This window comes from Musa acuminata, chromosome BXJ3-10 (assembly GCF_036884655.1).
Source record: "Musa acuminata AAA Group cultivar baxijiao chromosome BXJ3-10, Cavendish_Baxijiao_AAA, whole genome shotgun sequence".
Lineage (NCBI taxonomy): Eukaryota > Viridiplantae > Streptophyta > Magnoliopsida > Zingiberales > Musaceae > Musa > Musa acuminata.
The window spans coordinates 25,534,144-25,547,104 of record NC_088358.1 but is presented as its reverse complement, the minus strand read 5'-3'; the positions used below and the strand labels follow the sequence as shown (position 1 = coordinate 25,547,104).

The following is a 12,961-nucleotide window of genomic DNA, read 5'->3' as shown; positions in this document are numbered from 1 at the left end:
ACATCTGAACATGTTCAATGAAAAGATCTGTATCGAATGGATGATGACATAGCAGATATGACAGCAAATAGTTTACACACACGAAGACTTCTTTTATAAAGATGGAGCAGAGGAAATCACATGCAGGTTTTGGTGCACACAGGATGATGATGCATCACTCCAATGGATTCGCATAAACAAGTGAAGGTTGGGATGGGTAAGAACAGAATAGGGAGGAGAACCTTGAGGTGCCTGCAAGTGACTGCCATGAGGAACGCAACGATGTCGACATACCTACCGCAATTGTTTTGGTCGTAACTCAACCGCGTCAGTATCCGTGACGAAGAATATTTATCTCTTTTGTAAAAATGAATTGTTTAAGAACATAAAAAAGCAACCAACTTTTTAATAGATTATGCTTTTATATCATTGTATCCGCTAATTTTTTTCTTTTTTTTTGTTAAAAATGTTAGTCCAATCATAAATTGGGTATAAGAAATATCACAACCAATGTAAGGAATAACAAAATGATAGAGATTACAACGTCAATCTATCTTCATCGAAAACATGACCATCACATGATATCTGAGGTGGAAGGAGAGGACAGAGATCATCGTTCACCCGTTTACTCACGTAGGCAATGTAAGTGATTATAAATTATCCCCCCTAATCGCTCATGTGGACAAGAGGCCAAGAGTAGTTTATTATAAGTAGTTAAATATTGTCTCCTCATAGAATATTTCATAAAATATTTTATCCTTTTACAGCTATATATAAAGCTTGTCATCAACACAATGAAGAAGGAAGTTACCTTTTTTTATCATTTTCGTTCACACTAATATACCTTGAGTTACTAACTTGAGTATCCGAAAGATATAATCGGAAAATCTCTTTTAATCTCGATCTTCATATAGGTGATACATCAGAAACTCATTGTTTTCATCTTAGATATACCTCAAGTAACCTTACATATTTGAGTTCGGATCACGTCGGACTGAGCAAAATGACAACAACTTCCTTCCCTATCAACAATTATACTTTATCCTTTTTTTTTCTCATCCTTTGCTCTCCTAAACAATACTCTCTTCTAACGCTAAAATATTATATTACCTGGCATGCCAATACTCTCATCTCAACTCAAGAGAAAGAACGATATATCATGATATGACAATAGAACCGGCTATGAGCCAAACGTGGTATGCATTTCTTGTCAAATTTATGTTCATGACATGAGCTACCATTTTGTACGAAAGATATTGTCCCTCTTGTAAGACGACACTTTCATAGCTAGCCGGTGTCATTATCCCATCGTAAATCATCTTGTTGTTACATATAGTAACCTATAAACGATACATGGAATCTCTCTTCAACTATGTGTTATAAAGACTATCCCATATGATATTGATAGGAGATCAACATTCACCTATTTCAACTCAAATATTAAACTTTTCTACCACATTCTCTCAAATTATATAAAAATATCTTCATGAGGATTGTTGGAGAAACCTTCGCACAAAGAAGCAACAACGCTTGGTTGACATCACGATAAATCAAGAGACATGAACCTAATAAGCTTTGCTCGAATCAGCCATCTATGTCTATCGATCTAGAAATATATCTCAAAGCAACGAAGAAAATTCTTTTAAGAAGCTGTTGAGAATAAAAGCAGTTGGCTTTCTCCGAGAAATGGATTTGTAAACACATACTTAGTTTTTATTTTTTTTTAATATATCTATCGTGGGAAGAAATTATTCATATCTTGATCAGTCCGACGTGATCCGAACCTGCTTAGAATTATAGTTCCAAAAGCATGTATCAATTGCATGAAATTAATCACCCAGAGGCATTATGTAAACAACATTGTACTGACAGCATGTTTCATGCGGCAAACTTTCCCTAAGTTGTCGTCGGAAGAGTAAGCTTATAATGGGTGCGTCCCATTACGGCTGCACAAGGAGAAGATCCAAGAAGAAGGAACTATAAAATATCTTGCATGTTCACATGCACATTCCAACTACATGAGAGTTTTGGCATGACTACTCAACTTGGAGTTTGGCATGAGGAGATCTACATATTTTGCATGATGACTCAACCTGGGGTTCGCCTGATGAAGAATTTGATTGAGATACATTGAGAGAGAGAGAGAGAGAGAGGAAAACTATATAATATATAAATATTTTTTTTTAGTTTAAAATTTTAAAGATTCATGAGTCATCATTTATCCTCGTTGGCATAGGCATACGAACCACAAGGAATTATTATTTTTGGATTGTTCTCATACGATTTTATTCCTTGGATGTCTTGTAAACTCACTATACAAAATTGATTGCAATCCTCATAACCCAATTTGAGATATTTTGATAGCATGATATTTTATACGATGTGTCATTGAATGCCACGGAAAATTTATGGTGTGGTAATATATCATCTTAATGAAACATCTCAATAATCACGAGTTTCAATTAATGATAAATTGACCTTATGAAGGTCTAATTGGAACTCAAAATTTTACTAATAACACGTTCGAAGAACTCTAACAATAATTTTGATCATATTTATCGATAATATTTTCTCTGCTTAGATCCCTCATAGACATGTTTTGATATAAAGCTCATCGTCTCCCCGAGGTGTTGTATATAATGCTCTCATTCCAAAATTCTCATATATTCTTTTCTAACTCTGCATTGAAATATTCTAATCTTTATTAGATGAAATATCAGTGATCCTAATCTTCATTTCAGGATTTCAATGAGTAAGAACGTTCCGCGTCAGAAATCTTCCTCCGAATGGGTTGAAATATAATCCCATGGAAATGATATCGTCGTCGAAAGGTGTGAAGCGCACAATTCCATGATATATGTGATGTGATGTGAATGAACATTAAAACGTTGATGTGATGTGAACCCACCCATCCTATTGGGACTTGACGTGAACCCACCTCTCGCAATTTGCATCCCTTCGATCGAGACTTTGACGTCGACCCACACGAGACTAATTTTCCATCTTCATTTTTTATCGTTTTCCACATCATTTTTGGGTCTTTTAATTTTGCTTTCCATCCTCCGTTTTGTCGTTGAAGCTTCCGTTCCTTTTTGACTTTCAATACGTGAGAGGAAGAAGTCTTCGAATTAAAAGAAAATTTGATTAAGATGACGTGATGATATGTTTAGATCAATCCTATTCGGAAAGAATATTTGCTCGAAGAATTATCTATTTTTAACGAAATCGTTCAAATTAGTCATAACATAAAAAATAAAAATTTTGCATTAATTATAGCCTAATGAGCTTTCTATAATGATTTAATAAAAAAATATTTTAAGATATAAATAAAATATTATTCATATAGCTGAATTTTTTTATAGAAAATTATATACATTAATAAATTAAATTAAATTAAAAATTCATAAAATTCAACGTTCTCAATTACTCAAAAGTGTTTTCATCCCTTTGTAGTTTCTCTCTTCAAACCTTTAATAAGCACAGCTGATCGATAGCAATGGGTTGATGATAGCACAAATCCTACGTAGGCAAAGGAACGCAATCATACAAACCTCTCCGATCACGAAACGCGAGGTTCCATGAAACGGAGAAGAAAGTGATGCTTTACCGTTCCCAGTTTGGAATATGATGTAGGGAAGGTTGACTGACCTCTGTAGCCTCGATGAGTCTGAAGTCTAAGGATGGGACTGGACGTTCCAAGCGTGAAGCGTCCGCTAAGTTTCCAGGTCATTTCTTGTACGTTCAATGCTGTAATGGCGGCCTCCACTTGCGCTCGGTGCATTGGGCAGCTCTCCACTGCGAGCTTCGCTTTCCATATAAAGCCCTGCACCGGCTGGCCGTGGTGCGTGGAGGAGAGCACGAAGAGATGGACACCGCGATGAAACGTCTCTGCCTCCTCGCGTTGCTGGCGGTGGCGGGCATCGCGGGGATGGAGAGGGCCGACGGCGCGGGGGAGTGCGGCCGGGTGCCCGTGGATAGGGTGGCGTTCCAGGTGGTGACTCCGTGCGGGGCGGCGACAAGGGACGCCAAGGTGGTGGTGCCGGGTAGGTGCTGCGCGGCGGTGCAGAGATTCGGCCGTAACCCGATCTGCCTCTGCGCTATCATGCTGTCGACCACGTCGAAGAATGCCGGCGTCAAGCCCGAGATCGCCGTTACCATCCCCAAGCGCTGCAACCTCGCGGACAGGCCGGTGGGCTACAAATGTGGAGGTCAGTCGGTGGAGAGATAGAGAGAGAGTGTATCTTTCTTCGGTCTGTTCTATTGGTGCAGCTCTGCTAACGATTTGGTATGGGAATTTGCTGCAGATTACACGTTGCCGTGAGGAGGGCAGAAGTGGAGAGAAAGAGCTTAGCGATCCCAAGGAGTGGAATTCGAACTGCAAGCTGGTGTGATTTGTAGCTCGTGAGTGCTTGTTGATGAATCATATGAAATGCAATAAGATGTCGACTCTGTTCAATGAACTCTCATAGTAAACTACAATAGCTGGAATTGGGAGTGAAAACAGTCTTAGGAGTATTCGATTTTAGTTTAATTTCGATGTGAGAGACTCAATTAGGGTGTTAACAGTCTCTCTGATCGATGTGAGCCACCCACACCATGTCGGCAATCGAGCGCCACACACGGCAATACTGGAGCAGAGAGATTGGGCATGCGTTGTGTGTGGAGAGAGCTGCATCCCATTCGTGGCCACCGTCGTAGGTGCCACCTCTCTCTGCTCTTTGCATGCGTTACAGCTATCCGTCTGCAGCGACAAGTCCATAGGATAGAGACGAAGGCGTGGCTTACTTCATTTTATGCGTCAGCTGTCTTCCTCGGAGTGCAACTGTAGCGGAGGTTTTAGTAGCACGAGCTGCTGTAACGACACCATCACGTTGAGAGGGGGGAGGACAGGCAAGATGAGGAGGAAGGTCGATATAAGAGAAGCTTTATGCTTCTGCTTATTAGCAGCACTGGTAGGAGTTCTATGGGAAACCACCCTGTCCCTTGGTAGTAGTAGTGCAGAGGAACCCCACGACGCCACACCACAATTACCTCTGCCGCAGCAGTGGAGCCACCGGCCACTGCCCCATGAAAGACGACCACCACCTTATCGAGAGCCACAAGTCTCACCGAAGAAAGCGCCGCCTCGTTATAAATACCCTCCTCGACCATACGGGCAGCTACCTCCTCCGCCTCGTCGTGGATATGCGCCGCCCACTCATCACAAACCACAGCCACCACAATACGGCCAACCTCCACCACACTCTCACGCGAAACCAACTCATGAAGAAGAACCACATCATCACTGGCACCACCCGCATTGCCGCAACAGACGACCTCCTCATCATGGTTGCCCACCGCCAGAACCACAGACGCGCGCCTAGACCCCCTGATCATCAACCGGTTCCGGCAATACAGATGCACCGATCACCCAAACATGGATAGCCGCCACCTAGTACCTCAGGTTTGTCGACCACCAGTTAGCGCAGACGCCAGCACCACTGTATGCACCGGAGCTTGTAATTTGGTTCTAATCATGTATGTCACTCTGTCTCAGAAGCTCGAATATTAGGTGCCAATGGACTGGCGAGCTTCTCTTGTAATGTTTGAGCATGTATCTTAAAGAGCCTGTCTGTAATGGTAGTTTCTTTCCTTGCAATGCTTCATAGGCTATTGCGAATCGTAAATGGTATTCCATCCAAAGGCAAAAAAGGAGATGCAATCAACACGAGAAAACGACTGAATCGATGGCAAACTGTATGTAGATGTAACACATTCGGTAAAGGACATAAAGTACTGACCGATTCTTTGATCTTAATAACCTGCTCGAGCTGCACGTCAAATCTGATGCATCAGAGATCAACTGGCTCTGTTCTGCCGCTCCACGTCGGCCGCCTCAAGAATGCCAGTTACGTACTCGGTCTCCTCCGCCACCTCCTTCATGGACCGCCGGTTCTGCCTCCTCTCCTCGAGGCATTCGATCGCCAGATATCCCGCAGCATTCATGGTGTCCAGCTCCACCTGGCTCGCTGCCTCCTTGAGCGCCCCGTCCTGCGCTGCACGTGGACCGACAGGTTCATGTCGTCGGGGCCCCGGTTGAAGTCGATGGCCTTCTGGGAGGTGAGCAGCGCCACCCCGTAGCTGTAGACGTCGCTCTTGTCCGTCAGCTGGTAGTTGCGGTAGTACTCCGGGTCGAGGTAGCTGCCCTGGGCGCAGGTTGGGACGTGGCCGAGTCCCGGCTCGGCGAGACAGGAGAGACCGAAGTCGGAGACCTTGGCGTTGAGCTTCTCGTCGAGCAGGATGTTGCTGGACTTGACATCGCGGTGGTAGACGGGCGGCACGGCGCAGGAGTGGAGGTAGGCCCGGCCCTCGGCGGCCTGGTGGGCGATGGCGAGGCGGCGGCGCCAGGAGAGGAGCGGGCGGCAGCCGTGAACGAGCGTTACCTGCAATCAAAGGCGCCTGGTGGGATTTGTTGCTTGAGACCGTAACATCTACGTACGAACGCAGAACACAAGGGGTTTAGCGAGCATCTAAATAACCAGTGAAGCATTGGCAGAGGAAACCATAGTAACTATATACTCACTGTTCACGCAGGCGCCGCAAAACGGGTCGCAGCGCAGCCCATCGACGCAGAAGCATCGTCGGATCTCCCGGCTTGAGGCGGGATCCGACCTACACGTCCCCCACCGCGCCACCGGCGTGCCCCCCGCGTCCACGTTCACGAAGCTCCGGTAGGTGCTGCATCGAACGGAGTAGGAGGTGGAGGAGCCGCCCGCGACGAAAGGGCAGCAGATGGGCGTAGACGTGGCAGAGGCAGTTGGAGGAGCACTTGAGCGGGGAGAGGAGGATGCGGGAGGTGCAGTTGAGGAACATGATGGTGTCGCTGCTGGTGACTTCCTACCGGGCCGGGCCCAGCCCAATCTGGTTACAAACACGTGGCAATTCCCTACCGGGCCCGGCTACGGAATTGCCACGTGTGTTGCTCCATGACGAATGTGCCAACCTCAAAACCAGATTGATGTTAGAAAACTTAAGAAAAAAAAATCAGCAGAATTGGGAAAGCTACAATAGTGTGGGAAATAAATCTACTACACAAAGAAGAGTAGGACTGAAACAAAACCTTTCTTGTAGCATGTTTTGTGCATCGTCAACCGACACAATAACACTTAACATAAGAGATTTCATGTAAATTGTACACATCAGGAATAAGTCAATTATAGCATTCCATCATTTTAATTATAACAAAAATAGAAGATCTACAATTTGAGGAAGTAGTGTCAATTAACATAACCAAATTTAATAGCCAGCAACAGTCTGTAACAAATGAGATCTACACCGTAGTATTCGGTTCTAGTAAAGGAGGCCTCCCAAAATTTGATGCTTTCTATGAGCTGACGTGAAAAATTTGGCAGCTTGGTTTATAAGAACTCTTGCTTGAAGCTTCCTCAAACTTCTTCATAACAGTTTCGTTCTCTTCCAAGCCAGTCTGAACGAAATATCGTACCCACCAAGATGAACTTCTTAATTTGGCCTGCCCATGAAGTGAAGTATCAGAATTGTAATAATCTTAAACTGCAATGGAACAATGACCAAATTTAGCCACTTAAACAAATTGATCTAATGTTAGAATGACTACAAACATATATTTTATGTGACAGAAGCAGAAATGTTGAACCATCACCTGACAGTTGCTTTGGACCATAAACACCAATGATTGGAAGACATGAAAATGTGATGGGTGCTAACGAGAGAAACAATCAGATATTTGTCAGGAACTTGATGTAAACTAATATGATTTTTCTAGGTGTCATAAATGTATCGGGATGCTAATGGACAATCAGTGTAAATATTTGCAGGGGAAATAAATTTAAGGTTGATCAAAGAGTGAGCCTAAGTTTGATAAAATATTTTTACAGATACAAAGGTGAAATGCTAGTGGAAATGCAGGCAAATCAGGGGTTTTCTAGAATCTGCTTAAGTGGTATTGACACATGAGAAAAATGGAGCAGTCGACCGCCAACCTTTCTTTCCCAAAAATGAGATCAATCTCCCACCATGTGTATCTTTCAATTTTTCACTCAAGCTTTGCACATATCCTCTACACATCTGCTTCTTCAATGATGGCAACATGAGTTGTAGCTTCTTCCACAAATATGCTATTTTGCAATGACTAGATCTCTCTTGGAAAGGCCGAGGAAAGCTCTATGACCAAAATATGCATAAAATCTTCTCTTTCTCGAGTTTCTCTTTAAATATAATCTATGGTGGCTACTCAACAAAACCCAATTGCAATAGCCAGAGAGTCTACAGAATTTAATACTATGGCTTGGTATTATTGGTCATCGTCGACTCTCCTGAGACTTAGATGCACATACTAAACAATAAGAGATTATACAAAATTAGAATCTATCCTTTCTCTGTAAGTTGTATGGTAGAACAATTGGCCTTCAAACAAAGCCAATAGTGGGTCAAGACATGATAAAGAGAAAATCATTTGTATACATATTTAAACAACTATGACCAAACAAGGGCCAGCAAGTGTCATTCCTTTTAAAACTTTACTCTTCACCACCTCCAATTAATGATGCATTTCAAAGGGAAAATGGTTGATGGTAAAAAAAAGGTAAAATGAAAAGAAAAACAAATAAAACGTGAAGTTAGTACATGCATGAAGTATAGAAAGCATAAACAACCATCAGTAAGTCCAAGAAAACCACATCATGTGAATTGTAGATTCCTACAAAATGATAATGGCAACATATATATATTAACTGCAGATCATACCGGCCTTCCAAATTTTGCTAGCTCAGAAACCTTGGCCCTCTGCTGACCTGGATAACCTACAAAATTTATATGATGAGATGAGAAATATGAAGATACTTAAATACTAAAGGATCTTTCAGAGATCACACAGCTTTGTAAATAGTTTAACATTTACCTAAGCCATAAGAATCTATAAGAATTTATATAGAATTCTGACATTATATGGCTAAAATATACTAGACAAAATTTATAAACTTGTAGTAAAAAAAAAATCATAAACTTGAATAAGCAAGCTTTTCCACTTGAAAACACAGAAACAAGATTTGCTATCAAACTCAAAATGAAACATATAATTACTAAATTAAAAAAGAATGAGCACCAGTATCTTCAAAGTATGCTTGCTGTCCAGTCTTTTCTTATTTTATGGCATAAGTTCATATAAATATTCCCTATCTAATGATTACTAATAAGTATGTGCAAGTCACCTTAAAAGTGTCTTAACAGTATATTTAAATGAGTGCTGCCATACAAAACTTCACATTACCACATGAATAAGAACAAGAATATATATATTGGGAACATTAACAACAATTTTCAGCTAGATCCATGGCTCAAGTTAAATGCAAAAAAGGTGTGTTCCTTTTTCTTGGTCCTTTAAGCCATTGGTCATGTAGAAAATCTTCTATGACATGTGGAAGAACTGAAGAAGAGCTCATTATTCTCAATATGATTAGTTAAATTAGTGCTGCACAAAATAAATCATAAGCAGAAGAGAACTGAACACACTAGGGCTCATGCCAATGATAAACCATACATGAGCAAATACATATTCTGAATCATCTATTATATCTTTATCTGAATTCCCATTGGATAGAACATTATTAAAGGCAAAAATTCAATCACCAGTGTCATTTTAGACTATAGATTTCTAAATAGCAAGAAACAATGGCGATCAAACAATTTTATTAAGATAGTGATCCATAAAATTTTATTAAGCTTACTTAAATAAGAAGTAAACGAAGGATGAGCTAAAAAGTTATGAATTCTAATAAAATAAAGTTAAAAGTTTGGACCTTTACATTCATATGTCCCTGTTACTACAGATCTGACTTAACCCTTACTGAGCACATGACAAAGTCCGTAAAACAAAATCTTACTATAACCAAAAATCTCAGTTCTGTGCAAGAAAAACCAGTAAGATTCATTATTATGTGCTTTCTACAGCAAAATAACTTCAAAAACTATGCTACACCATGCAAAGGTTTTACTTTGGTATGAAGAATTACCAGTGAATATAACAAGACCATCTGCTGAAACCCTTGCGAGGTCTGGAAGGGTCTTGTTAAGGTACTTTGGAGATAAATAATCTAACGAATCTGAGACAATGACAAGGGAGAATGATTTTGGCCTGTATGGTAGTGGGAACTTGATATCAGCTACACGCACAAAGGTTTTGCGCACAAGGCTTTTGCAACTGCTATCAGCATCTTCCAAATCATATGGTTCCACACCCCATGCTTCAGTATCTTCTTCTTTCAACAGTTTAGAAACCACTGCACAAGAGTCAGGACCTACATGCAAAACCTTTCGCATGCTATCTCCATAAGCTTTCTTTAGAATAGGTATAGCTTGTAGAACATCTGATGTGCAGGAAACACCTGTTGATGTGAGAAAAACAAGTTGATCTTTAAGAGAAAGAGCAAACAATATGGATGTGCATATACTTTGGCAAAGTAAAATTAGCTATAGCATCAAACACCAACATGCAACAAATTCTATCACAAATATCATTGGTAATTAGTACCATGGTAGTTAACTAATGATTGTTCCACTTCTACACAATGACCATGAAATATGGAAATTGGAGGAAGAAATCTTAGTTCACCAGGATTTTTTTCACCAAACAGTGCGGTTATGCATGATAACTTACAGTTCATGTTTATAGGCTCCATTGGCTTATTTATGTTTTGATATGAACATCTATCCCATAAAAGAAAATGTGAAATAGCCATTTTTCTAAATCCTCTACAGTTCCAGGTGAATTCCCTTGTTTGCTTGAGCTAGCATTTTAGATTTTGAAACAAAGCCTGCTGTTTTATACTTGCTTTAACGATAAATCTTAATCTAATTTTAGAGTGTTGATGACACTAATGTTTGATTAGACTTCAATGATCTAATCTTCTCAGTTTTTTGTCGTGCAATATAGCTGATCCTAAATCAATCAAACAAAGCTTGAGAGATAAACCCATAGTTCAGTGATATACAACACACTCAAATACTTAATTGTGGGACAAATGTTTTAACTTCATGTAACTAAGCATATTAATTTGCGACTTACAATCTTCTTGCATGTCCCTGAGATTGACCTTGTGAAGTTTAGTAGAGAGTATGTGGTTAAAAAAGTTTGACATAAAGGTAAAACACATGTTAAAACAAAAAAAAAAAAGGAACTAAGTACCATATTTACAACCCGTGGAGTTTTTCTCAAAATCAACAAATCATATATAAATTTTAAATGAAAAGTGAACTTAGGCCAGCTTGAGAGGAATAAGCGTAGAAAACCATGTAATCAGACAAGAAATTTACCTTAATTCAAGAAAGACTACAGAGATGACAAAAAAAAAAGATTATATACCTTGACCAATATTTATAGCTTCCTTGTTACCAGCAAATCCACCTGTTCATCGAAGGAGGAAAAGTAGTTCGTTCAATCATGATAGTTTAGCCAACAAATGAAAGTAAATAAGAGGACTCCAAAGATTAAATATCTATAGACAATTGGTTCTCCTTAACAATGGATCAAATGCTTGATTCTCCCTCAAATATTTGATAGGAGAGTCACACGTACCTGAGCCTCTAAATGAGTAACCAATGAGAAGAAAAGCACCCTAAAAATTCAGAAAGGGAACCCATCAGATTCTAAATTCTCCATCACCCATCCGCGGATGGCGCACCTATATTCCTTAAGAAAGCAATTACACGCTGAAATGAGAAAAGACGTACCAGAATAACCAATGCAACAGATACTAGGGGCGAATTCCTTGACTTTTGATGTAGTGAGCTGACGAGCGGAATGCTTCCGCTATCAGCCACGCGTCGAGATGGATTAATCGCTCGCCTCGACGCCATACTTCGGTTCTTCCAATCCCGCAAGCCTGATCAAAAACTATGATGGGAAAAGAAATCGTCAGATCAACCTCATACAGTTCGCAGAACATGAGCGGAGCACACATTTTTAGATCGAACAAGCCCAAATTTATAGGCGCAAATTCCCTAAATAAATAAAGAATAACACAAAGCAGAGCAATTCCATCCCCAGAAGTAAGGGAAGGATCTATGGACTTGCACAGAGGTGACAAGAACCTAAACGCGATCGCAAGAAGCCAAATCCGCTGCGGATCCAATGTGCCAAGCGAGCAATCGAAATCGACAATGTGAAGTGTGGAACGCAGGGCGAGATCGTCGAGCAAAAGAAACCAGATCCAAGAGCAGTGACGACCAAGACCCTAGGGAGGATCGAAAGAAGATAAAGCGACCTGTAAACGGGGAATCGGAAGCCTTCCTTACCAGATCTAAAGGCCAAGGCCAAGGCCGAGCTCGACGATTGTTCGTAGCTTTCTGGCTTTCCACACGATAACAAGAGCGAGTTTGGGCAGCATAAATGTGAGGAGCCCTGACTCATCCCAACCATCGATCAAGTCCATTAAGAGCCGTCCAAAATATTTACCATTCTTCGACTCGATTAAAAAAAACAAAAACACAAAATCCATTCAGTGCACGTTTATGGCGGAAAGGTTTAAATGTTTGTATTTGATTGAAACGTGTTTGCCAATCCAATATAAGATCAATATATATAATCCACCTTCTTACTCTACCAATAGCGTATATTTCCATGACCAATTGTAATCGTCGTTGTCGTAAAGAAATACTGAAGTCATATATTTGAATTGTTAATATGAATCCAATTTTACAATCTTATTAAGTCTTGATAGGGCACAATTTGATAGCACACCTTTGGCAGCATTCCACAGCTACGACAGCAACGTGGAACTTCAAAACCGATATGACGGACCACATCGGAACAATGCCTTGAACTCAGACGATGCAACCATCCTCTCAAGCTGTACAAGGTCGTACAAGCGATGTCGTTGGGTACGAAACTATCTCGGAAGGTTCAAAACGGTACTGTCGAGTACAGAGCCGCCTTGGAATGCTCGGGACGACGTCGCTCAATGCCGAT

General features: G+C 40.8%; 2 protein-coding genes and 1 pseudogene across 4 annotated transcripts; 1 reads left to right on the top strand and 2 right to left on the bottom strand.

Moving 5' to 3' along the window:
• The first annotated feature begins 3,625 nt into the window (after positions 1 to 3,625).
• Positions 3,626 to 4,439, top strand: LOC135651528 (uncharacterized). The gene is made up of 2 exons (XM_065171639.1): positions 3,626 to 4,187; positions 4,284 to 4,439. Exons 1-2 carry the CDS (start codon positions 3,641 to 3,643, stop codon positions 4,298 to 4,300), a joined length of 564 nt encoding a protein of 187 aa, XP_065027711.1. The 5' UTR covers positions 3,626 to 3,640; the 3' UTR covers positions 4,301 to 4,439.
• Positions 4,440 to 5,675: 1,236 nt separating this feature from the next.
• Positions 5,676 to 7,103, bottom strand: LOC135651413 (wall-associated receptor kinase-like 20; annotated as a pseudogene).
• Positions 7,104 to 7,164: 61 nt separating this feature from the next.
• On the bottom strand, positions 7,165 to 12,404 carry LOC104000900 (probable pectin methylesterase CGR2). Of its 3 annotated transcripts, none has more exons than XM_009423053.3 (7): positions 12,289 to 12,404; positions 11,725 to 11,887; positions 11,570 to 11,609; positions 11,357 to 11,398; positions 10,008 to 10,379; positions 8,743 to 8,798; positions 7,165 to 7,489 (listed from the first exon to the last, which is right to left on the bottom strand). In XM_009423053.3, the coding sequence occupies exons 2-7, from the start codon at positions 11,848 to 11,850 to the stop codon at positions 7,343 to 7,345; spliced, it is 783 nt and encodes a 260-aa protein (XP_009421328.2). In that variant the 5' UTR covers positions 11,851 to 11,887; positions 12,289 to 12,404; the 3' UTR covers positions 7,165 to 7,342. The 3 variants fall into 3 exon arrangements, with proteins under 3 accessions (XP_009421328.2, XP_065027710.1, XP_018675443.2); XM_065171638.1 differs by having other exon boundaries at positions 12,258 to 12,380; XM_018819898.2 differs by lacking the exon at positions 12,289 to 12,404 and adding an exon at positions 12,085 to 12,222.
• Positions 12,405 to 12,961: the final 557 nt, after the last annotated feature.

What these genes read in the sequence shown, in the direction of transcription:
- LOC104000900 (XM_009423053.3), bottom strand. Translation starts at nt 11,850, where the DNA reads ATGGCGTCGAGGCGAGCGATTAATCCATCTCGACGCGTGGCTGATAGC. An exon ending in CTGTTGCATTGGTTATTCTG is followed by an intron (nt 11,610 to 11,724) that starts GTACGTCTTTTC and finishes CTGAATTTTTAG; the next exon opens with GGTGCTTTTCTTCTCATTGG. An exon ending in TGGTCTTGTTATATTCACTG is followed by an intron (nt 8,799 to 10,007) that starts GTAATTCTTCAT and finishes TAAATTTTGTAG; the next exon opens with GTTATCCAGGTCAGCAGAGG.
- LOC135651528 (XM_065171639.1), top strand. Translation starts at nt 3,641, where the DNA reads ATGAGTCTGAAGTCTAAGGATGGGACTGGACGTTCCAAGCGTGAAGCG.